This window comes from Epinephelus fuscoguttatus, linkage group LG5, assembly GCF_011397635.1.
Source record: "Epinephelus fuscoguttatus linkage group LG5, E.fuscoguttatus.final_Chr_v1".
NCBI lineage: Eukaryota > Metazoa > Chordata > Actinopteri > Perciformes > Serranidae > Epinephelus > Epinephelus fuscoguttatus.
In genome coordinates this window covers 43,050,768-43,075,107 of record NC_064756.1, presented here as the reverse complement: position 1 = coordinate 43,075,107, position 24,340 = coordinate 43,050,768, and the positions used below count along the sequence as shown (strand labels likewise).

The window sequence follows — 24,340 nt, the reverse complement described above, 5'->3', positions numbered from 1 at the left end:
CTGCCCTTGTTCACTTTCAGCCAAATATGTCATGAATCATGACTGACCACCAGTTGTAGAATCAGCTTTATACTGCTTTTTACAAATCATCAGGAATACCTGCAGACACATTTCAATAAGGCGAAGGCATCTCTTGAGATAACTACAATACATCAGTAGGCACTTGGTAATTAGCTGCATCAGTTTCTGATTTAGAAATTTCTGTTTGTGATTTGTATAATGATTATCATAATTATTTAAGGGTTTATGATATATTGCAAAAACAGAAATTTCCCATGTGTTTACGCTATAAATAATGTTGGAAATAAAGAAATCACACAATACAACAACCTAACTGGAATTAGTTATATGGCATTTTTCAGTATAATATCAAGCTATTAGTGAGATTGTCGTTAGAACCTATTTGCTAACAGGCGAATGAACCTATACACATGTACAGACCAATTAGATATATTAGGAAAAAATGAAACTGAAAAGTATGTCAGATAGTGAATTTATTTTATTTAATTTTCTTTATTTTCCAATTTATTCATTCTTCAATGGTAAGCAACCAGAGTTTCACATACATTACTGACATCCAACCATGGATGTAATTTCTTGCATCAAATGCATAAATGCAATGCATTGTGGGTGACATACAGCTCTGGAGTCTCCATCCTTGTGGACTTGCTCCCTTAGCCCTCTGAGGTTCAATATCACCAAGTTTACACCAGATTTTTTTTTTTTTTTTTTTTTTTTTTTAGACAAATGAAACAACACTTATGATATCTTTTGAAGTCAATGAGGGCATGTTAACACTTTATTTGGATAGTCTGCTTTCAGAGGTGTAATGAAAATTTACAAATTATTCTTTCAGCAATTTAACTGTTCCCTTCTGTAGATGTTTAACAGATTATCAGTAGAGTGACATTTCATGAACCTTCCCACATAGGCTATTCTTAAAATAATTCAGTTGAATTTGAACCATGTGCTCAATCTATGCGGCATTGCTCAAGTAAATAGTTCAAGTTCAACTAAATTACTATGAGAATATGTAGTGAAATGTCACATATTCTCTATAAATAAACATCTGCAGAAAAAGCAAAACAGTTGAACTGATGAATTTCAACTGATACATTGTTGAAATACTCTTAAACGTCCAATAACACGCGGTCACTGTAAATGGTTTGCACTATGAAACTGATAAAATCCAGTGGGGGGCGGTAATGCGACACATTCTATGCGAACCGCCCTAAACCGCCCTTCCACAGAAGAAGAAGTGTCGGGGTAAATGTATGTTGCGAGTTGATTTCATGATGGATGAGAGACCGACTGAATAGGAAAGCTTGGCTAACTATCTATATGTGACTATGGCAGCCCATCTGAAAAAACGAGTTTATGAGGAATTTTCCAAAGTTGTACAGGTGAGCACATGAAACCCTCTTGTTGCTGCTCGCTGTAGACTCATTATCCGGGATGACTGTTCAAGACTGTGCCTGAGAGCCAGCTAGCATTTTAGCTAACGTTAATGCTAAATTGCTAACTAACGTTAGCCCACTAACTGCCAGGCGCATACAGTCACAACGCAATGCTGCTCATCTCCGTGATATCTGTACAAAATTAATATGACATATATAACGTTACCTCACATTAATGTTTGATAGCTGGTATTAGTCTAAGTTTGGCAGCTGGCCGTAGTTCATGTGACTACATTAGTCTGTACTCTAACGTTCGTGAGCTAAGGTTGAAGATAACGTAGTAACTTAATAGTTAAATTAAATCGGTTTATGTGGCTTGTAATGTTACTTCATGCTAGTTAGTGGTTTCACACTCGTAAGCCTATAAAGGTGAATGGCAGGGTGTTGTCTTGTGACTTTGGTGAAAGAAGTATTCAGCGCCATTACTTAAGTCAAAGCACTAATACCGCAATGTGAAAATACTTTCCTATAAGTAAAAGTCCTGCATTCAAACCTTACTTATGTCAACCAGCAGAGAAGTTCAGGATGGGAAATTAGTAATGGCTTGGATAAGAATAACGCTAAACGTTCATCTGGCAGACCAATCTGATGTACACTCAGAGCAGTGGTGGAATATAACACAGTACATATGCTCAAGTACTGTACTTAAGTATCAGTGTAAGGTACTTGTATTTTATTTGAGCATTTCCCTTTCATGCAACCTTTTACTTCTACTCCACTATGTTTGGGAGGGAAATATGGTACTTTTACTCCACTACATCTGTTCAACAGCTTTAGTTACTTTTCAGTATAAATGCAACATACACATTAATGCAGTAATGAGTGCTACAGCATAGTAGTAGTAGTAGTAGTAGTAATACTGTAGCAATTAAATATTAATCCAAAATCATCATAGTTTAACACTGAATTAATTTTAAGATCGTTGTATTGGTTTATAAAGCTCTTAAGTCAAAGAACTGTTGATAGATAAACATCCCCAAATTTATAACATGTTCCCATGTAACAGAGCAATGCTGAAGAAATAGGGCAGGTAGAGGGTTTTGTCTGAACAGAGAAGGGGACATCACACACTATGAAGGAGAAATGAGGATGCTGCCTGCTTCATGCAGAAATCATTTTCTTTTTATGCTGACAGATTCCTCATGAAGAAGCTCCAGCCAAGAAGCTGCGTCTATCCAAACCCAGTAAGTCTGCGGCTCTTCACGTTGACCTCTGTAAGGCTACCAACTCCACTGATGCCCTGCAGTACTTGCTGCAGTTTGCACGCAAGCCTGTAGAGGCAGAGAGTGTGGAGGGTGTGGTCAGGATCCTGTTGGATCACTACTACAAGGTAAAAAACTACAAGAACATGTGTGAATAATCCATTACTTTGTTGAGAGCTTTATAAATATGAAGATATTCTCTGTAAAGTTGTAACAAAATAGATCTGCTGTGTTTATACATAACCTGTAGCTGTAAGCACAGTTTAAAATGTCTCAAAGTAAAAATGTTCATTAAGTTCAATTAAGTAGCACAGACACACACATCTGATGCTGCTTCTGATGATGTCCTTTCCCAGGAGACAGATAACTCTGTGCGGCTGAAAATCGCCTCTCTGCTGGGTCTGCTGTCCAAAACGCAGGGCTTCAGCCCAGACTGCATTGTGGATGACGCCATTAATACACTCAACAATGAGAGTAAGGCACATTTACAGACAGTCTCACCCAGGGATATTTCTCACATATTTACACACATGCATATTAGATTATCTGTCATTCTGTATTTTGGTTACTTTTTTGCTTGACAAGCCATAAATGCACATTATGTTATTGCAGTCAGGACCATCTTAGTCAAAGAAAAACATATTTTTTATTTTTATTTTATTACTTTATTTATTTTCTACTATATCGATTTGCAGTTTGATATTTGGTGGTATGAGTCTGTTCTGGGACCTCTCTGCCCTTCCATGAGCCTACGTGGAAAGCCGAAGGCAGGGAGAGCAAACTTTTCTACCCTTTCACGTGCCTACATGGAAAGCCAAAGGCAGAAAGAGCACACCTCTCTGCCCTTCACATGCATACGAGGAAAACCTGAGGCTGAAGGCCAAAACACATTGGCAGTGAACACTACGCGTCAAAAATACGCCCCAATTATTTTCAGTTTACAACCCTACATTGGTGGTGGCTAGACGTGCTTGGGCGCTCCTGGATGCACAAACCTGTGGCACTTAACCCTACTGTCCTATTTCCAGCCTTGCTGCCCCCCGGAATTAAATGCATTTTTTCTCCACTCACTCTCTGCCTGCTCCTATGGCAGCTGGACAGCTAATGTGTGACAAAGAGTGGATGCAGAGAGATTCGTTGTTGAGGTCAAGAAATATCCCAAGCTAAACGACCCACAATCTACGTACAGTGTCATTGTAAAGACAATGGCCAAAAAGATACTGCATGGGGAGTCACAGCTCTGGAGATTGGCTCTTCATTTGAGAAGTCAAGTTTAATTAGGGACTCTACCAGGCAGGAATTTCACGAGGGCCATGGCTCTCATGCCCTCCCAATTTGGCCCTGTGCCCTTGAAAAAAATATCTGCCCTAAGGCCACAGTGGCCTTGATGCCCCGCCCGCACTGCCCCACGTGATTTTGCGGTTTTCTTCTCAACCTCTTTCCTGTCAACACGGCTTTGATGCATGCGGCTATTGAGGAAAAAAATAATACGATAACAGTCTGGATTCTTATTGGGCAACATCAAATGAGACGATGAGTACATCACCAGTGGGGGGTTTGATAAGCCATATTTCAATCTGCTCTGTCCACAGTCTCTCATTCGCCACTATTAGGATTTATGATCGCGGTTGACACAAGCACATCTCGCTCGTGGTGCTAACAGCAAAGTGTTAAAGACAAACTAAATGAAAGCTGTCTGTATGTAGGCTAACACTTTATCTGAACATGTACCTGAGGCAGCCGACCTGCGGACAGCGAGTGTCCTCAGTAGAGGAGGGACAGAGAGCAGGATGAATGACAGATACTGGTGTCTGTCTTCATGTTTAGATAACGTGACTTTTTTGTATGTATTTCAAAATATAGTTATTCAAACCATTTTAAGCTTTCAGTGACCTTCCTGGAGGAACAGTGCAATGTGAATGTCATAAAAGTGTCTGTTTGCTCTGTTCTGTTTCCCTCTGTGTCAGTAGAGTCTCATCAGGTTCTTGCCCAGCTGCTGGACACTCTGCTGGTCGTTGGTACACAGCTACCTGAGAGTCCTGCAGTCAGACAGAGGCTCAAGGTGACTAGACACACACACACAGTTTGTACACAGTAGTTGCTGTAACAAACTCACAAGGTTTTCTGCACAAAGCAAAATGACTCCTCTTTAATTTTTCTTTCTTCCTCTCAGCACCTCTCTGATACATACTTTGGGGTGAGAAACAAATGCCTGAAGCTCCTTGGATGTCTTGGCATGGTAGATGCTCCTCTCACCAAAGACAACGAGGGACTGGGAACATTATTAGGTTTGTGTCATCACTTCAGATGGCTGAACTGTGACTCTAACTTTCCTAACTTTAAAGGTATAATGTGCAGGAATTGTTGGCTACTGTTTGTAAACAGTGTTGCAGCAGTATTGCAGGTTTGCGAGGTACCTTTAGAGATAACCCTTTGTTTGCAGTAGTACGCAGCTGGTTGTCTTTGTACTGAGATAAATCACTATGATAACTTATGCTAAACAGCTAATTTGCTGCGGGGCAGGTTAACTTCTGAGTGTCTGATCACAACTTGTCAACATCCTAGCCTGTGATAAATCACAAGCTCTGTTTCTGTTTATTCCTGTCGCTCGCTTTGAAAGCACCGCAATGGATGAGGAACTGCTAATAACAAGCTACTTGCTGTTGGCTATATTGTCTGTCATTTCCACTAAATATCACAATATAAAATGTATTTTTCTCTTTTAAAAGTACATATCAAGACAGTAAGTACTCCCACATCTTTTAAGTAGTTACATCTCCAGTCAAGCACACAGCTGATAGGTAGCCTACATGGTTTGTTTACATAATGTAACGGAAGTGCATATTTAACGTATTAAGTGTGGACAGAGAATGACACTCACATTCTGTTAGCTGTTTCATATGAGACACACATTTCCCATTAACAGATTGAAAAAAAGTGTGTCCAGTGCACCTGCCACAGCCAGGACACTGTTGTGTGTTTTTGGCATGGGAATATAAGACCCAGACAAATGAGCTCAGCAAGATGACTTTGAAGTAAATTCAAAATATTTAGAATATGTTACTTAGTTTGATATGTTACAAATTAAATGGTAAATGGACTGCACTTGTATAGTGCTTTCTAGTCTTCTGACCACTCAAAGCACTTTCACACTACATATCACATTCACCCATTCACATACTGGTGGCTGAGGCTACCATTCATTGTGCCACCTGCTACTCATTAACAATTCACATGCTCTCACACACCGATGGAACAGCCATCGGGAGCTATTTTGGGTTCAGTATTTTGCCCATGGATAATTTGACATGTGGACTGTAGAACTGGAGATGGAACCACCAATCTTCTAATTAGCGGACAAGGCGCTCTACCTCTAAGCCACAGCCACCCACATTACATTTCAGGGCATGCATTCAGTAATCTGTAGGGGAATATGTTTTAAAAGTAACACTCTGGGACAGCTGCTACCTCCCAACACTGGTGAAGCCAGATAATCAAAATAAATCCTAGGTATGTTGAACAGGCTTTGTAATACAGGCCTGTGGTCACTACTCCTCACAGTCACATCTTTGAAGTCACATCTTGAAAACTTGCATGTGTGGGTCACTGTTTTACTTTGAGTTGGCGTGTGATGTTGCGATGTGTCTTTTTACATGTTTCTTTTGCTCCAGGAGGAGTTCGGGATGTCCAGAGTATCATCAGTGACTATTTTGGAGACCAGGATCCCAGAGTCCGTACTGCAGCCCTCAAGGCCATGGTATGCAACAGCCAACACCTCTGCTCCCCAAAAACTCAACCAGCACCACTCTAATGTAGTTAAATACCACACACAATGCAATTACTATCAGCAGTTAGAAAACTCAGTCCACTCTTTCTTACACTGACTACTCTCTTCATATTACATCTCATTCTGTGTCCCTGTTCTCCAGCTGCAGCTGCATGAGAGAGGAATGAAGATTCATGAGATCATTTATGACCAGGTAAACGGAGTAACCGGACCTTACTCACAGTGGACAGAGATTAGGAGTTATAAACAGTAAACACGTTTTGTTTGTTTTCAGGCCTGCAGGTTGCTGTCGGATGATTATGAGCAGGTCCGCTCTGCAGCGGTGCAGATGGTTTGGGTGCTCAGCCAGCTGTACCCAGAAAGGTGAGAAGACATTGATATTCAGAGTGACTTACTTTCAGTACAGCTGTAGAGTTTGCGCCACCATCTGGACCAACAACATGACAAGCTTTTCAGCGTTAAAGGGATACTTTGCTGATTTTTAACCAGCTTTGTATTATAACAATGTTGGTAGTATTTGTAAATGTAGTGTTAAAACTTCCATCCATCTAACCAGTGCCCAGATCTCCCTGCTTATCTTCCACCTGAAATTTTCACTGGCTCTAGGGTTGTTGCTCAAACTTCAGATTGTACTTACGCGTTTTCGTATGCCTGCCACCATGGACACAAAGAGTATAGAAGCAGATCAAGAGAGAGAGCTGCCCCTGTCTGTCTCTCTCAGAAACATATTTTAGCTTACTGTTGAACTGTATTTACAGATTGTTTGTTACCAGCTGGAATCCATATTGCTTCCCTTGTCAAAACGGACAAGCTCATATTACATCATCCACCAGTGTTTATTGGTCCAATGCCACAGCCCTTTTTCTTTGTTTTCTCTGGTAGCACAAATTTCAAAAGTATTTGCATTTTTCTACTGCATAGACAGCCCAGTTTTATGAAGAGGCTCTTTTTGAAATTCAGAGTATAATCACTGTCTGCCTGTGGTTCTCATCATCAAGGTGGCTGAGCTGGAAGCTAGTAGCTTAATCCATAGACAGTGCTAAACAACAGCAACAGTACTGACAGAGCTAACAGTGTTAACCTGGGGGTATTTGGAGAGTGGGCGCTACGCCACACATCTTATGAGCACAGTTTAAAGCAGCAGCGATTAGCTAGCCAGTGGGATACAAACACGCACCAATCTCAGAACCCAATCTGCTAATGCCCGATGATGATGAAGCCTCTGGGGTTGCCGTAATAAGGAGGAGACCTGGTGTAGCCTGCGGATATCTGGGCCCAGACTTCCTCTTCAGTTCGCGTGGAGTAGCAACTTGAGACAGGTCCAGAAAACAATTTGGCTAATTTCTCATTAAAATGATACTGTATATGAAAGCAAAAAAAAAGTTCAAAAAAAAAAAAAAAAAAACCGAAGAAGAGAAAAAAGCTAAATGGTCCTGTGAGGATTGGGACCTCAAGGATACACTGGTTTGGGTAGAAGAACCATGGAGTGAATGATTCAGGCCAGAGAATCAGGTCTGAGGGATACTTTAATTTCAAAATTTATGAAGTTTTCAACCATGACTGTGTATGGTTCTGAAAATAAACAAAGGGAAAAAAATCTTTAAACTCAATTCTTACAAAATATACATTCACACTCACTCCTTTAAACAAGTCTAATAAACAGCTCTCCATTCACAGTTGCATTACCGTAAAGTGAGGCATGTTAACTAAAATTAAACTTGCTCTACAGTCAGAGAAACATGAGCAGATTCTTACCTTAATCATTCACATACACACATCAAAAGTGAGAAGGAAAAAGTCATTGCACATTGTTTGTGCTGAACTTAACTGTGGAGCTCTCACTGCTTGAAGCTCATGTCGGCAAATGTGCGTGTCCATTTGTGCACTGACAGGTGCATCCCTCAGCCAAGGGCACACAAAGGGTTTTTTACAGTCCTAAGACAATAGCCAGTGGGTTTTCGAGATTGCAGTTCGGCCAGTGTGTTCTGTTTCTTTTGTTCTCTGCATGGATTGTTTACCGGCAGTCAACCAGCGCCAGCTCAAACATGATTGGTCAAAACTACTCAGATTACGAACAGAAACAATAGCACCTCTGATAAGAAGTTCTTGTACCGTTGTTTACAGATTCTGCATACATTTGCAGATAACTGTTTAAAGAGGGTAAACATGCACAAACGTGCATGTACGGGAGACCAGCTTACCACAACTGACCACAGAGAGAGCGTGACCTCAGATTCTGCTCTGGATGCCATTACTCCACTATATCTTTACATAGCAAATAGTAATTTGCTTATCTTTAAGGACCACTTATACCTGTAAGAATCTTCTTTGTTGAAGTGTTCTTCAGCGGGACACTGACTTTAAGAGTAAAAACCCAGAAATGTGTATTGAAAGAGAAAATAATTGTGTGAGATTCATTGTATAACATTACATCCTGTTTTCCCATGATACTACAGTTTGTTGTCAATCAATCAATCAATCAATCAATCAATTTTATGTATAAAGCCCAATATCACAAATCACAATTGTCTTAATAATAGGTTGTTGATTGCTTATACTTTGATTTGGTTAGCCTGTTATTTGAATGCTGAAGGTCACCAAAAAAGGTGTTACTTTACAAATGAATTAATGAATTTTTATTACTGTGTTATGTAAGCAGTTATGCCCAGCCCGCATGGGCTTGCAAGACACCATAAATTTGGAACAAGCCAGGGTCAGGGTAGAGCAAAGATAAATATGATAGCATTAAAAGGAAAGAAAATGAAACAAAGCAGCAAAAGCATTATACATAATCTGATGATCATTTTGGAAGACCAACTTCATGCATCACTCACAGAGGCATTTTTCATGTAAAACTGAAAAAAGAAATCAAAATAAATTCTAATTTAACAAACTTTCTTGCCTTTTTTTCAGGCTTTAACAAGAGAATTGGCAAACTTTAACATCAATTCTAGCTTTTGGTCATCTGAGCACCTTAAAGGGTTTAGGCGAGCCATTTCATGGAACATGGGTTAGGGTTAGGGTTAGGGTATGATATAAAATAAACTTTATACTTAACCAAACTCACGCAACTCACATAATTCTGTTTTCCTCCTGAATATTGTTGAATCACCCAATCTCAATTGCTAGAGGAAAAATGCCAGGTCTCAGCTGTGCAACTAAAGATCTTTGGCTTTGAGGTAAACAAATTTTACGTATGGTTCAGATAGATATACATTTATTGTCCCCTTGGGGAAATTATGTGTCGGTGAGCACACATAGCTCCAAGGCATGGCATTTCCACTCAAACACATAATGTACATTGCGCACTTCTCCTGATAGGACCAGGCCAAGGCACCCATGTGCACAGTGGCCGGTATGCACAGTGGCCATAAGAATACAATAATAAATACAAAAGATCATTCAAAAATAAAGACATTTATCTCAGAGGCTAAGAAGCTTTCTCAGTTCAGACCCGCTGAACAAGAGCCTAGAGGATTTAAAATGTAACTTTCCCTTTTGAATGTTTATTGATTAAGCCGATCGCTTGTGGGATGAAAGATTGTTTTGTCCTGTTTTTTGAGATGGTTGGGTAACGAAACCTGCCTCTTGATGGCAGTAGTTCAAAGGCTGAGAAGAATGGGTGTCTGGGATCAGTTAAAATGCTGTCTGCTTTACTAAGTAATCTTTCTTTGTAGATGTGTTCTAGGCCATTTAAGTTGATACCAAGCAGCTTGCTGGCAGTATTAACTATTTTCCTGAGTGCACTCCTCTGTGCAATTGTTGCACAGCCAAACCAGCAGATTAAACAAAAGGTTAGCACGCTCTCAACAAAAGCACTATAAAACATCCTAAGCATTTTACTCTCAACATCAAAAGAAACCAACTTTCTCAGGAAATAAAGTCTTTGTTGCCCTTTCTTCTGAATATACTCTGTGCATTGGTCCCACTTAAATCTGTTATCAAAAACCACATCCAGATTCTTATGTTCAGTGACAGACTGAATGGCCTGCCCACTGATAGTCGTTGTCAAGCAGGGCACTACTTTGACTCTTCTAAAATCAATAGACATTTCCTTTGTCTTTGGCGTGTTAATCAACAGGTTGGTCTTTGCACACCAATTTAGAAATTCATCCAGAACTGGGCCATGTTCCTGCTCATCACCCTGGAGGAGGCTGACCAATGCAGTGTCATTAGAGAGCTAGAGCAACTGTTAGTGTATAATATATAGAGCATATAGAGCAGGGGGGACGAAACACACCCCTGGGGAGAGCCGATATTGGTGGAGATTTTATCAGACAGTAGGGAACCCACCTTCACCTGGTGGACTCTCTGACTGAGAAAGTTAAGGAGCCAAAGTATCAGGCCTCCATCTAAGGTAAAATCGTTTTGCAGCCTCCAAGCAAGAAGAAGAAGAATTAATTGTATTGAAGGCAGACGAAAAATCAAAGAATAAAATTTTAACATGTGTTTTGGGTAACTCTAAGTGTGTGTAGACTAGGTGTAGTAAAGTTAAGATAGTAAGATAGTAATACTGTGTAGACCACAGTAAAAAACAGCTGTGGAAATTCTCATGGGAGAGAGAAGGGACGGAGTGATATGCAAAGTAAGGTGTACAGTGACTCTCCCGCACAGTGACCGCTCCGGCACCAGTCGTCTCGAATGAGAAGACTTACTCTGCCTCCTCGGAACTTGCCTGTGATGTTTGGGTCGCGATCCGTTCAGAATGCAGTGAAGCCATCCGGCTCCACCTCGCTAGACAAGATATTTCTGTCCAGCCACGTCTCCGTGATCACCGGCATGCAGGCACCCCGATATTCATGCAGGTATCTGACATTTGCGGCCAGCTCGTCTGCCTTCCTCCTTAAAGACTGAGCATTTATTAGCAAGCAGGTGGGCAGGGGCAGTCTTGTTTTCATTCACTCTCTGTCTCAATCCCCCTTTCCTTCCGTGTTTGGTTTGGCCTGGTGGGGGTGAGTCTGGTGGCTCGACATAAAGTTTGTGCTAAAATCCAACGGTTTGGGGTTACATTGTATACTGGATGCGCTGGATAACGCCCGCAGCGTTTCCGTGATTGAGTCCACAGGTAAAAAGTATACTCAGAGCCAACAAAACAAGTCCGATCACCCATGCAGACAAGGCCATGGTTTAGCAGGGTTGGCTGCCAAGATCCAGCCGTTTAAAAACATAAATCAGGACCACAATACTGACGATAAACACAAGCAAAACACACCCGCCACCATGCAAACTCACTGTGGTCACCACTGAGCAGCCCCCTCACTCTAATCCAGGGCCAAACCTGTATGCACATATGTCCTAAGTAACATTTTAACTTTTTACTGACTGACTCATTGGCTGTGCTGGTTTGTAGTGGCCTTGCCTGACATGTACATTGTTCTGTCTGTCCAATCAGCATTGTGCCTATCCCATCATCCAATGAGGAGATCCGGCTTGTTGATGATGCATTTGGGAAGATCAGTCACATGGTCAGTGATGGTTCCTGGATGGTCCGGGTACAGGCCGCCAAAACACTGGTGAGGGAACAGACCAACACACACAGTATTCACACAGCTATCTTCATCTCTATAAATGTTTATTTAGTCAAGGCCTTATAGACAGGTGCTGGATGATAAATAAAGAATGTTAGGTTCACTCATTTCTGTATAACAGTTGCAAAGTGTGGAATCAGCTGTTTTATTGATGTTTTTCTTCTTTTCAATAATACCTGTTTAACCGAGATATAGAGTCTCATTCATGAAATGTTAGTAAATCTGTGAGTGGATTTGCACATGAAAAGCCTTGGTACCTACGCCAGATTCAAGAACATTGCAGAAAACTCGGATTTGATTGTTGGCACGTGTGTATGTTTATGAATGTCAATCATAAACTGACAGTGTGCTCCTGCGAGTCACCATATGATAATAGGTGGTGGTGATAATTACTAGGGCTGTACCCAAATATTCGGATATTTGAATATTTGTTGCTATGGGTAGGTATTTGTTATGAAAATTTGGTATTTGATATTCATTTTTTTAATTCATTTATTTAGATTTTTTTTTTTTTTAACTTTTTTTTTTTGGTGCTAAATGTAGTCTTTTCATTGTTGGTAAATGTAGGTTATCAATAAAAATCAAAACTTTTAAATTGCATTGTTAAAAATGTGAAAATATAGTATCGCCTACCAATGGAGCTTGTGAGCACGGCACGCTTGAGCGCATCCATCTGAGGCTGTGGATCAATGCCAAGTTTTACCACTTTTTTTTTTTTCTTTTTTTTGGGGGGGTATTTTTAAGCCTTTAATGTATAGGACAGATAAGTGTGAAAGGGGGAGAGAGAGAGAGGGAGTGACATGCAGCAAAGGGCCACAGGCTGAAGTTGAACCCGGGCCGCTGTGGCAATAGCCTTGTACATGGGGCGCCTGCTCCCCCACTAAGCCACCGGCGCCCCAAATTTTACCACTTTATCACTATTCCCTCTAACTTGTAGCTGTTTTTTCGTTATCTTTTGAATTTAATATGAATTATGGAACCGTTTTTGTCAACGTTTTTTCCCCCGTTTTGTCAGGTCCGTTTGCAGGTCCCGCGGGTTACGGGCCAACCCGCGCATCACTACTCAGCTCAGTCTATAAAGGCTGTACACAACAGTAAGGATATAGACATTATATTCTATTCAGGCCGGCAGAACCAGCAGCACATCAGCTCTACAGTGCACAACACTGCTGATTAACCATTTTGTTGCAGCACAGAGTGTCTGCCAGCAACCAATTACTTGCAGAGGCTTCCTACAACTTGTTTCAACGGTTCCGATTTAATCAGAAGACAATTTAAACAGGATGACTAGCCAATGTGAAAATCAAAAGAAAGCATAGAATAATGTACTGAAGGAGACTGTTGTGCCATCACACTTTTTGTGGTTTGAGAGCAAAGAGCCGGTTGCCGCTGTGCAAAACTCTGCAATACAATTAGGTCCGAAAAAACCCCAGAGGCAGACCGGGGAGGCAAAGTCCGGTTGAGCCCCAGCCCCTCCCTCTTCAGCTTTGTGTGTGGTAACCGCACAGAAATCAAGGGCCATGTAGAGTAGCATCATGTCTCCCTCATCTGCTGTCATGGACAGCCAAGTAACAAGAGTGTTTGCCCTAAGCCTCCCCATTGTTTGTCACTGTTGCAAAACCAAACTACTATTAAAACATTTTAATACAGGGTATCTGCGGATCCTTGAAAAGTCTTAAAAAGTCTTAAATTCATGTATCTAAAATGAAGGCCTAAAAATATCTTAAATTCATTAGAAATGTCTTAAATTGGTCTTAAATTCATTACTCAAAGGTCTTAAAATTGTTGCGGCAAGAATATTTAATCTGACTTTCTGTCTTTTCTTTTTTTTCTTGCGGCACTTTTCTGTGAGTGTCTATGTGCCGTCCAATAACGGCGCGCGCTGGTGGTAGCACATACACAATGAATGGGTTCGTCGGTGGAGGTCTGCGCTTTGTGCGCTCTGTGTGAAAAGGGCTTAACGGCGCGCGCTGGCCACCTGGCACTCAATATGCTGCTGTAGTGGTTTGTTTTTCAGACATGTGAGTATCTCTGAGCAGTGAAAGTTTTTATTTATTTCTTTTTACTTGTCGGCAGTGATTTATTTTCCACAGAGCTCTACGTGCGAGCATTTTACTCACATTTGCGACTAAAAATAGTTTTGTGCCAGCAAAATAAATCATTCAACATGCTGTGCGAGTACAGATTTCAACCAGCAGCAGAAACGAAAGGCCAATCCTGCCGGTTGTGGGTTGAACGGGATCACAGACAGGAATACGGCGGTCAAATAGCCTACGGCGGCTCTGCGACACAAAATAACGGCTTACCGGCGACAGAGACGTCGGACTGCAGGTCCAGCAGCCTAATTTCCTCTTTCCTTTCCGGCACACAGGTATGTGGCGTGTCAGAGGAAAAACGAGCCGTTCACATTTCTCTCTTTGTGGCAGGTAACGGTCCACAAACCTCACCGCACTTTAGGGACTGTTCTTTACTTATGAAGGGACTGTTCTTTACTTGTCAGGGGAGGAGGGTGGCTGGTTGATTTTTATTTTATTTATTTTATTTCAATCCCCCCTATGTTAATCACTTATTGATGCTGTTTTTGAAGTATGAATAAGTCAATAAGTAATTTATTCCATTGAAATATCATTGATGTATTATAGAAAAGTGATTTATCTTTTTATAAATGACAAAAGGCACATCTGCCTCATTTTTGCTGTGGTATCGTGATGCTAATCAGAACCATGATACTTTCACCAGTATCGTACCTTGGGACCCAATTTTGGTACCATGACAACACTAGATGTCACAACCATTCCATTCGGAGTTGTGCAGTGAAGCAGCTCTGGTGCCGCTTAAAAAAGTGTGCTCTCAGAGGCCCAAAGTGTTCCCTTACTTCTAATTTTACAAATTAAGCACTGGTTATAGTACAGCGGGATCCCCCAACCATTGCTTATATTTATATTTTTTCCGGTCTTAAATTCCATTCAAGGTGGCATTAAAAAGGTCTTAAAAAGTCTTAAATTTAACTTACTGAAACCTGCAGATACCCTGTAATATAGGCAGTCTAATGTAGGCAATAGGCAACCGTTCAGTTTAGCAACAAGAAAGGTAGTCTAGCGTAAAACTACGCCATCTCCCTTCTGCCAACTCTCTGGCAGATTCAAGCTCACCAACTGCCCGGTGGGAGCAGAGCCAGACGCCTAATAGCTTTCCTATGCCCACCAGTCCATCTCAATTTGAAATTATGTTTACATCTCCCACTTCGCATCTCTGATAATTAAATTGAACAAAAATGACATGCAGTTTTGGGCTGTGGCGTGTAAAGAGGGCAGAGGAGGAGCGCACTGCTTTATTTCATTAATCGAGAGAACAGCGTTTTCCAGTTTTGTATTAAGTTGATTTAAATAACTCATTCACATTTTTAAACCTAATCTGAAGCTTAAATCTGCTAAATACCAACTAATTTAGCTAAATTTGTTATATTTCTAATCTTTTGTCATGTTTAACTTGGGTGTTTCAAAGGCATCAGCATATTGTAAATTTATTTTATTTAACCTTTATTTAACCAGGAAAAGACTCATTAAGATTAAAAATCTCTTACAAGAGTGTCCTGGCCAAGACAGGCAGCAGCATAATCATACATACACACAAACACTTAACAAATTAAAAATGTAATTTCTAATAATAACAGGTAATATTTCCATGTAATATCTTATTTACACAAGCACTACAAGCAGTCAGAAGCAAGTGTAGATTTTGTTTGTACCTTTTGAAAAGATCGGAGCTACTAACATAATAGTGAATGCCGAAATACACATAAATTTCCTTCTACAAACAGTTTGCTCTGCACGTTTCAAGAATGAGACCCATGAAACAGTATCATTCAGGCACCAATTGTGTTATTAACATTTAAAATAGTTTCAAAAGAAGAATTAAATGATTCAAACTTATACTTAGTCTATGTTAGCAGTGTTGCATGACAAGGGAGAATACTGATCATTTCTAGAATAGCTTTGCTAGAGCAACAAGTTCCTGTTAACTGTTAACTGTAGCTTGTTACAGGCATTAATGTGCACTTGACCCTGAAACAGGAACCTGTTCGCATTTGAATCTGCACACATTTTAATGCTAAGTTTCCCATTTCTTTTACCATTGACTGCTGATTTCTTCTATTCTTATTGAACGACTGCTCAGAGCGACCTTTGTCTCTTTCTCTAATACTTCCAGTATTGCACAAGTCTGACTTGAATGCTGCTGAATTAATGTAAAGGCTAGATCTGCAGTTAAATACACAGCTAATATTAAAGCAAACCTTTCACCTGATTAAGAGCCTTCTTTCTTCATATCTTTAAACTTTTCAACTCACCACTGTTCTTTAGCGGTTACACCACATTTCTTCTCACACACCAGTTGCCATGCATGAGCATTGTGGCTCTTTCCATCACAGCCCCGCAAGGTGAATGCATGATGGACACATATATCTGAATGACAAAAAAACAACAATACTTTAAGGGGATAATTTTAGTTTTTTTAAGTGGGGTTGTATGGGGTCCATATCCATAGACAGTGTTTTACATACAGTAGTCAGTCTGTCAGTCGGCACGCCCCCAGTTTGGAGAAGCAGGCTGGAATTCAACATAGAAGCTAGGGATGGGCATTTGAAGAAATGTCCCTTATCGATAATCGGAAAAATTAATGATCAATTATCGATTAAATGTCCATGACATAAAATACTAAAGACAGCGTGTCTTTCCTCAATAAAATATTTATTCCAAGAACTACATATAGTCCAACAATCCTCGTAGACAAGGCAAACAATCCTTTTAGACAAGGAGTTAAAGTTTAAATATATAACTGTTAAACAATTAAGATATGCTGCGCTCTCCGGCTGCCGAGCATCTGGCACCGAGCCAAACCTCACACAAACTTTACAACTTTACTTTACTTTAAAAAATTACTTGTGGCTGACAATTTTTGCCAAAATGTAACTTCAAAGTTCAAATGAGTTCAAACGTAATTCACAGTCAAATATGCCTATTTAACTAGAGCCTCATAAAACAATAACAAGTGACTCACATAAAGGCTGCGGTGGTGACTGTCCACTCCGAACAAAGTAATGTAACTCCTAGTGATTGTTGTTGAGGAATATTAGCATGTTAACATGCTCAGGGGTGAGACGCGAGCGCAGCCTGGTGAGTCAGTCCAGCAGCTGAAAACACCCGCTCTGACGGGACCGAAGTTGCAGGGATGCACACGACATCGCAATATTCACACTGGACTTCATCATTTTTTAAGTTGAAATGGTCCCACACCGAACTCCCAACTCTCCTAAAATTAGTTGAATGTCGCCCCCTGCTGGTGAAATGTCTCATTGCTGCCACATAGTGAAATTCATTGCATTGCTTCAAGACAGACACACTACACAATAGATCGACAACATTTCACGTATACATATTTTAGCCACCTAAAAAAGTCCATCCAAAAAAAATCTCTATCTGTTTAAGTGTACACTATATTGCGAGTACTTTTACTGCTTCACCTCAATGTCAGATAGTGTTTTCCAAAAAAAAAACCTTCCAAAAAAGACTCCATTGAGAAAAACAGTGTTCTACCTCTGCCTCAAACAGTTTATTTGTGTCATTGTGTGACTTTGTTGTTTAAAGTAGTTCGTTTTGATTCACCAAAGTCACACAATAGCACAAACTAATAAACTGAGAATAGAGGGGGAACTGAAGCTGTTAGTTCTTTCCTGTCAAAACGGGCTGTCTGACGGAAATGTAAAGGGGTGAAAATACTCTCAATAAAGTGCACGCTAAAAATTATACTCATTTTTCTTTTTTATTGGTAGAACTTTTTTAGGTGGCTAAAATACATTTTGTTGCTGATCCCTCCATAGCAGTACATTTTTAAGCTGCTGTGTCAGACTGCTGCTTGCCGCTCCAAACTTGGGGTGTGCTGACTTACATCTACTGTATGTAACAAAATGACTGGATAAGTACTTAATACAATCCACTTCAAAAAGTCTGAACCATCCCTTTGACAGATAATGCTTTACGAGACAGATAATACGCTATGAGACACAAATTCAGCATTTTAAAGTAAAACTTCTTGAATCCTTTCTTGGGTGTCAGGGTTCGATGCTGCAGGTCAGTCCTCACTTTCTGGAGCAAACTTTGGATAAGAAGCTGATGTCAGATCTCAGGGTGAGTAATTAAAGTTTGTTCACAAGATATAAGTTTTTTTTGGCTGAAAAGCTGTGAGCAAAGTAAGAATTTATAACAATGATAATCGGCACTCCTGCTCTAACTTTTAATATCTGTGTCCAGAGGAAGCGTACGGCCCATGAGCGGGCTAAGGACCTCTTTACTTCTGGAGAGTTCTCCTCTGGCAGGAAGTGGGCCGACGATGCTCCCAAAGAGAAACTGGACACAAACACCGTCAACCTTATCGCCTCAGGAGCCTGTGGTGCTTTTGTTCACGGCCTGGAGGATGAGATGTTTGGTACATGAAACGTGATGCAGCATGTCTTTGTTTCTCAGGAAAGAATTTCAAACCAGATGTAAACAGAGCCCAAATGGTACACTGATGTTTAGCCCACACAGCCTCAGGATGTTACTAATGTCATATTTGACATATGATAAGGATTTTGTCTGTTTGTAGTCAAGTAAATAGCAAAAGATGGATTATCTGAGACCTTCTAATTTATTTTTGTTGCCAGATTGAGGGTTTCATTGAATATATCCAGTGAATCTGCTTACATATCTCTATAACAAAAACATCCAGTTATAAAGTGTTTTTTTTAAAGGGGCAGAAAGCGAAATTGTTTCACCGCTAGGTTTGCTGTTGTGCACTGCCTGTAGACCAATACAAAGTGTGTCATGAGCCACTCCTCCCTCTACCTCTGCTCCTCCCTCTACCTCTGCTCTGCTCTCCAGAGACCCGGCTAGTGCTAACACTAGCCAGGTCGGCTAGAGCCCGCCAGGCTGCCCGCCAGGCTCGCGGGCTGCTCACATTCACATGAATGTACATGAACGCGCAGCCGGACCGGCTCAATCAACACAGAGAGACGGTGTGTGAGGTCATGCTATACTCCAGATGAAATTACGCCTCTAGTTCTTCATAGCAATTTTTTAATTCCTTCAAATCTAGAAATGATGAATTTCGCTTATTGCTCCTTTTAAGGCTTTTATCACATATGTTGATTTCTTTCAAGGTTTTGCAGTGTTAGTAAATATAAATAATTACAATTAAAATGTAACATCTAAGAAATCAGAGAATACAATTGTTTCTCCATTTCACATCTTTACTTGCCTTCCCCTTTATCTTCACCTCAGGGTTAGTTTTACTCTTTTTACTGTGTTGTTCTTCATATTTAATAACTGCTTTTTCTACTGGTGTTTTCTCTGTCTCTAACTTCAGAGGTCCGTATTGCAGCAGTGGAGGCGTTGTGCCAGCTGGCTCGGTCGTCTCCCAGCTTCGCAGAAAAGTGTCTAGACTTCCTGGTTGACATGTTCAACGATGAGATCGAGGAAGTGAGGCTGCAGTCCATCCACGTGCTGAGAGAAATCTCAACCCACATAACACTCAGAGAGGACCAGCTGGACACTGTGCTGGCTGTGTTGGAGGTAAACACACACACACTGGTGAAACGATCTATTTTTAAACCCTGAAATATGTTTGCATCTCTTCAAGTATTTCCTCGTTAGTTTCACAATGCTTGTAATTCAAGCCTGATATACGCACATATTGATGAAGTCACTGTCGATCTCCAGGACTCGTCTCGAGACATCAGAGAAGCTCTCCATGAATTAATTTGTTACACCAATGTCTCCACTAAAGAGTGTATCCAGCTGGCTCTGCTGGAGCTGCTGAAGAACCTCAACAAGTATCCCACCGACCGCAACTCTGTCTGGAAGTAAGACTCTTGGTGTATTTGTGTGTTTTACAAAGTGCTCTATTTTCAGGATTAGGACTAGGCGCATGCTTTGGCACCCTGGGGTGCCTTAGGGGACAGGCCCAGGATGCTGCAAGTTTTGTTCATTTTCTCATTGTACAGTTTTGATAGTGTCACTGCATAAAACAACAAGGTGACTGAAAGAAAGAGGATGGCTGACAGTGGCTCTTCATCTGAAGAATCACCACCCACCACTGACGTGACTGGTCATGTCACAAAAATAGTCTTTGAGTTCCAGTTAAAGGAGAACTTTGAGCCCCCATTTCTGGGTTGTTTATGATGAAGTAGAGCGGCTAAGACCAAAATAGTGACAATTGCTCATTTTTGGAGAATCTGGCTTTCCCCTGCCTGACTTAACACTGCTGCCTATGGCCATGTGTGAACCTGTCCTAAAACCACCCTATATGTTCATTTTCAAAGCCATGAAACTCACCGAGTGGTCAGTGGTGTTCGTTGACATTCTGACATAAAAATAGTAGCAAACTGTGATTTGTTTGTTTTTATTGTCTCTCTCTTACATGACATACGTGTCTGTGATGATTGGATCTTCGGGTTAAAAAATGCTTTTAAAAAAATGTAGTTAAATTTCAACCAGATTATGGGAACTGTGACTATTCTACTTCCTTACTTGGAGAAAAAAGGGGTCATTTTGGCAGCACTACACCCCTTTTTATAAAGGCATGGACAGAAAAGATGAGTAGAGACACCAACTATGCAAAGACACTTTGGACACTCTGCAGTGACATTTTGTTGTGGTATGTACCGATATAGCCTAACAATGCATTAGCTTAAAGGGATAGTGCACCCAAAAATGAAAATTCAGCCATTATCTACTCACCTATATGCCGAGGGAGGCTCAGGTAAAGTTTTAGAGTCCTCCCATCCCTTGCGGAGATCCCAGGGGAGAGGGATTAGCAACACAACTCCACCTAATGGAGGCTTATGGTGCCCCATATTCAAACGTCCAAAAACACATAATTGAAACCACAAAATATCTCCATACTGCTCGTCCGTAGTGATCCAAGTGTCCTGAAGCCCTGACATAAAAAAGTGTTTGGAAAAACGTCATTTCAACTCTGTTTTTAGCCTCATTGTAGCCTGCAGCTCTAACTGCCTCTCTGTGCACCGCGCTCATGTATGGGCGCTTGCAGGAGACCGTGAGACATGGGCACCACGTTCATGTCTCTAAACTATATATATCTTAAAACTTCACCTGAGCCTCCCTCGGCATATGGGTGAGTGGATAATGGCTGAATTTTCATTTTAGCCAGCTAGACATAATCATTCACATGAGATTAAATGGAATAGTCCAAGGAGTACTCCCTTTTTAACAGTTACATTTAACATTAACCAGCCCCTCAAGGATGTTGCGATTGCAACAATTAAAGCAAATTCAACCAATCCTCCAATTCAGTCAATCAATCAATCAATTTTATTTATAAAGCCCAATATCACAAATCACAATTTGCCTCACAGGGCTTTACAGCATACGGCATCTCTCTGTCCTTAGGGCCCTCGCAGCAGAAATTGCAATTGCACTTTCACCTGAGCCTCCCTCGCAGCAATTCTGCACGACCTTGAAATATTGTCCAACCACAGCAACTTTTTTCACAAATTTGACCAGTTATTGTTGTCACCAACCATAGCAGCCACTAAACTCACTTCCTTGTTACTGCTAGACTGCAAGACAATTTCCTGATGTTCTGCACAAAAACGAGGGGACCTGGTTTTGCATGGCATGCAAAAAACATCACAACATACACTGCAATTTTTCAGAAATTAGGTATTTTAGGCCACAACAACAGAGAGTGCAGTCCTGGAGGGATTGCCTAACTACATGTTTATTGACATTTTTAGACATATTAAAACCAAAGAAACCAGCTATTAACATTGATGTCAACATGTTAAATGTGCAACTTAGCTGCAGTGTGGTGATATAATGGTTCCTCTTATAATTTAACTGGACACTTATCTGAAGTTATAAAGCAAGCTTATGGAAATCGGCCATTGTTTTTTATTTTCTTCTTTCCCCACAGGTGTCTGAAGTTCATGGGTTCCCGTCATCCAACGCTGGTGTTGCCACTGGTTCCTGAACTGCTCAGCACACACCCATATTTCGACACACCAGAGCCTGACATGGATGATCCGGCCTGTATCCTTCACACTGCTGAAAATCTCACAACACACTTTAATGTTCATGCAAACCAGTTGCATCAACCTCATTCTGCAGCAATAGAACCATAAGAGGAAGACTCTATATAGGCTACCCTGTGTATTCACAAATCATCCATTGTGATGAGCCTGTGCAGCTTTCCTCGCTTTCTTTTCCTGTTTCCACAGTTCCCTTTCCTGGGTCGGTCCTCATGTGTGCCAGTTTCATTGTAGCGCTTGATGATTTTTGCGACTCCACTTGGGGACACATTTAAAGTTTTTGCAATTTTCTGGACTGACTGACCTTCATTTCTTAAAGTAATGATGGCCACTCGTTTTTCTTTAGTTAGCTGATTGGTTCTTGCCATAATATGAATTTTAACAGTTGTCCAATAGGGCTGTCGGCTGTGTATTAACCTGACTTCTGCACAACACAACTGATGGTCCCAACCCCATTGATAAAGCAGGAAATTCCACTAATTAACCCTGATAAGGCACACCTGTGAAGTGGAAACCATTTCAGGTGACTACCTCTTGAAGCTCATGGAGAGAATGCCAAGAGTGTGCAAAGCAGTAATCAGAGCAAAGGGTGGCTATTTTGAAGAAACTAGAATATAAAACATGTTTTCAGTTATTTCACCTTTTTTTGTTAAGTACATAACTCCACATGTGTTCATTCATAGTTTTGATGCCTTCAGTGAGAATCTACAATGTAAATAGTCATGAAAATAAAGAAAACGCATTGAATGAGAAGGTGTGTCCAAACTTTTGGCCTGTACTGTATATATGCATGTACGTGACTTCACAAAAACTGCCAGGAAACCTTAATATGTAGCAAATTAATCAAAGAAAACCTTGACTTGAGTTTTATGGTCTAAAAACAAAACAAGGTAGCTCCTAAAAGTTAATATTTCTTCTTTTGTATAAAACAGATCACTCACCTCTGGACCTATGAACTGTGTTTTTCTTTCTTGACTCTGGTTGTTGATCTCAGACATTGCAGTGCTGGTGTTGGTGTTCAACGCTGCCAAGTCATGTCCCACCATGCCGGCACTGTTCTCTGACCACACCTTCAGACACTACGCCTACCTGAGGGACAGTCTGTCACACCTTGTGCCACCACTAAGGGTAATAACTAAAATCCTGTAGTATTCAAAATCATGTTACTGCTGTCCATGTCAGCACTGCTGCTGACAGGAACATGCTACTTACTTTTAATTTCCAGTGTCTTCAATTCAGTATGTTCTTGATTAATGGAGTATTAATTTTTTTCTATAAAAAGGTGACGTTCTCAAATTTCCTGTTTTGTCAAACTGAGTCGAGTTCGTACAAATGATGCGCTGGAAAAAGAATTAAAAAGAAAAATTAGATATCAAGAGATCAGAGATCGTTATCAGGGCCGATGGCGTTATTTTTTAATTGATTGGGATTGTTTATTGAGCTTAGCATGATCTGCTCCTTTGTTTCTTAGGTCAGCTGTGACACAGTTTTTACAAGCTTTCATGTACAGCAGCGCAATGAGTGCAGATATCAAATATCCAACTCTCTGCTGTCTGTCTGTCCTCCACTCCACCAAGTTCCATCAGTCTATAAGAGCAGGGGCTGCACTCCTTTGCGGCAAAGCACCACGCACCATAAACTACAGCAAAATTCAGTATGAGACTTTTTATTTATGTTATCTACCTAAGCTATGAGCAGTGTTGTGCAAGGTACTGAAAATTAGTAATTAGTTTCAGTTACCAGTTATTCCTCCTAAAGTTATTGAATAAAACTTACTGCATATAAAACTAATGAGTTACTAGGGAACGTAAGTTTTGCGTTCTTTTGTATATCTGCCTCAATTCTCTTATTAATGCATTGTAGGTGCCAGTTATTGTTATTGTAGTATTTTGTATTAAGTTTCTTTGCATGCCATATTTGGTCACTTACGAGGATGTGTCACGTGGTGTTGGTGGTACGTCAGCAGCGATAGTAGTAAAATCAGCCATCCTTCACTGGGCGGCTCTTATGAATGAACTGAGAGGGTGAGGGGGGAAGTCTCACTTTTGCTGACCGCTTTGATCGCTTTGATGCCTTTGATCGCTCAACACTAGCAAAAGGAATTGTTTTTAGACTTTGGGAAGTTGTTTCACATTCGTTTTATCAGCAATAAATATGTAAAACGCAACATCTTTGGAGCGAAGATTTATTGACATGCCAGCGCGTCCGGCAAGTAAAGTTTTTCCCCTACTTAGCCTCTTGGCGACTATATTTTTGCTTTTGGATAGTCGCTCTACATG

General features: G+C 40.6%; 1 protein-coding gene and 1 long non-coding RNA gene across 2 annotated transcripts in view; one reads left to right on the top strand and one right to left on the bottom strand.

Moving 5' to 3' along the window:
* The first annotated feature begins 1,243 nt into the window (after nucleotides 1–1,243).
* Nucleotides 1,244–24,340, top strand: part of ints4 (integrator complex subunit 4) — a 38,619-nt gene continuing 15,522 nt past the window's right edge. Inside the window, exons 1-15 of the mRNA XM_049576855.1 lie at nucleotides 1,244–1,403; nucleotides 2,593–2,787; nucleotides 3,016–3,133; nucleotides 4,630–4,721; nucleotides 4,833–4,947; nucleotides 6,331–6,416; nucleotides 6,589–6,639; nucleotides 6,721–6,809; nucleotides 11,839–11,959; nucleotides 18,088–18,159; nucleotides 18,283–18,457; nucleotides 19,376–19,581; nucleotides 19,729–19,871; nucleotides 21,947–22,062; nucleotides 23,056–23,189. Of these exons, the coding sequence (XP_049432812.1) occupies nucleotides 1,350–1,403; nucleotides 2,593–2,787; nucleotides 3,016–3,133; nucleotides 4,630–4,721; nucleotides 4,833–4,947; nucleotides 6,331–6,416; nucleotides 6,589–6,639; nucleotides 6,721–6,809; nucleotides 11,839–11,959; nucleotides 18,088–18,159; nucleotides 18,283–18,457; nucleotides 19,376–19,581; nucleotides 19,729–19,871; nucleotides 21,947–22,062; nucleotides 23,056–23,189 (1,767 nt within the window). The 5' untranslated portion in view covers nucleotides 1,244–1,349. The remainder of the gene's footprint in view (nucleotides 1,404–2,592; nucleotides 2,788–3,015; nucleotides 3,134–4,629; nucleotides 4,722–4,832; nucleotides 4,948–6,330; nucleotides 6,417–6,588; nucleotides 6,640–6,720; nucleotides 6,810–11,838; nucleotides 11,960–18,087; nucleotides 18,160–18,282; nucleotides 18,458–19,375; nucleotides 19,582–19,728; nucleotides 19,872–21,946; nucleotides 22,063–23,055; nucleotides 23,190–24,340) is intronic.
* On the bottom strand, nucleotides 11,818–17,270 carry LOC125889127 (uncharacterized). Its single transcript, XR_007449412.1, has 3 exons — nucleotides 17,033–17,270; nucleotides 16,323–16,437; nucleotides 11,818–11,956 (listed from the first exon to the last, which is right to left on the bottom strand). It is a non-coding gene; the product is annotated as an uncharacterized LOC125889127 (long non-coding RNA).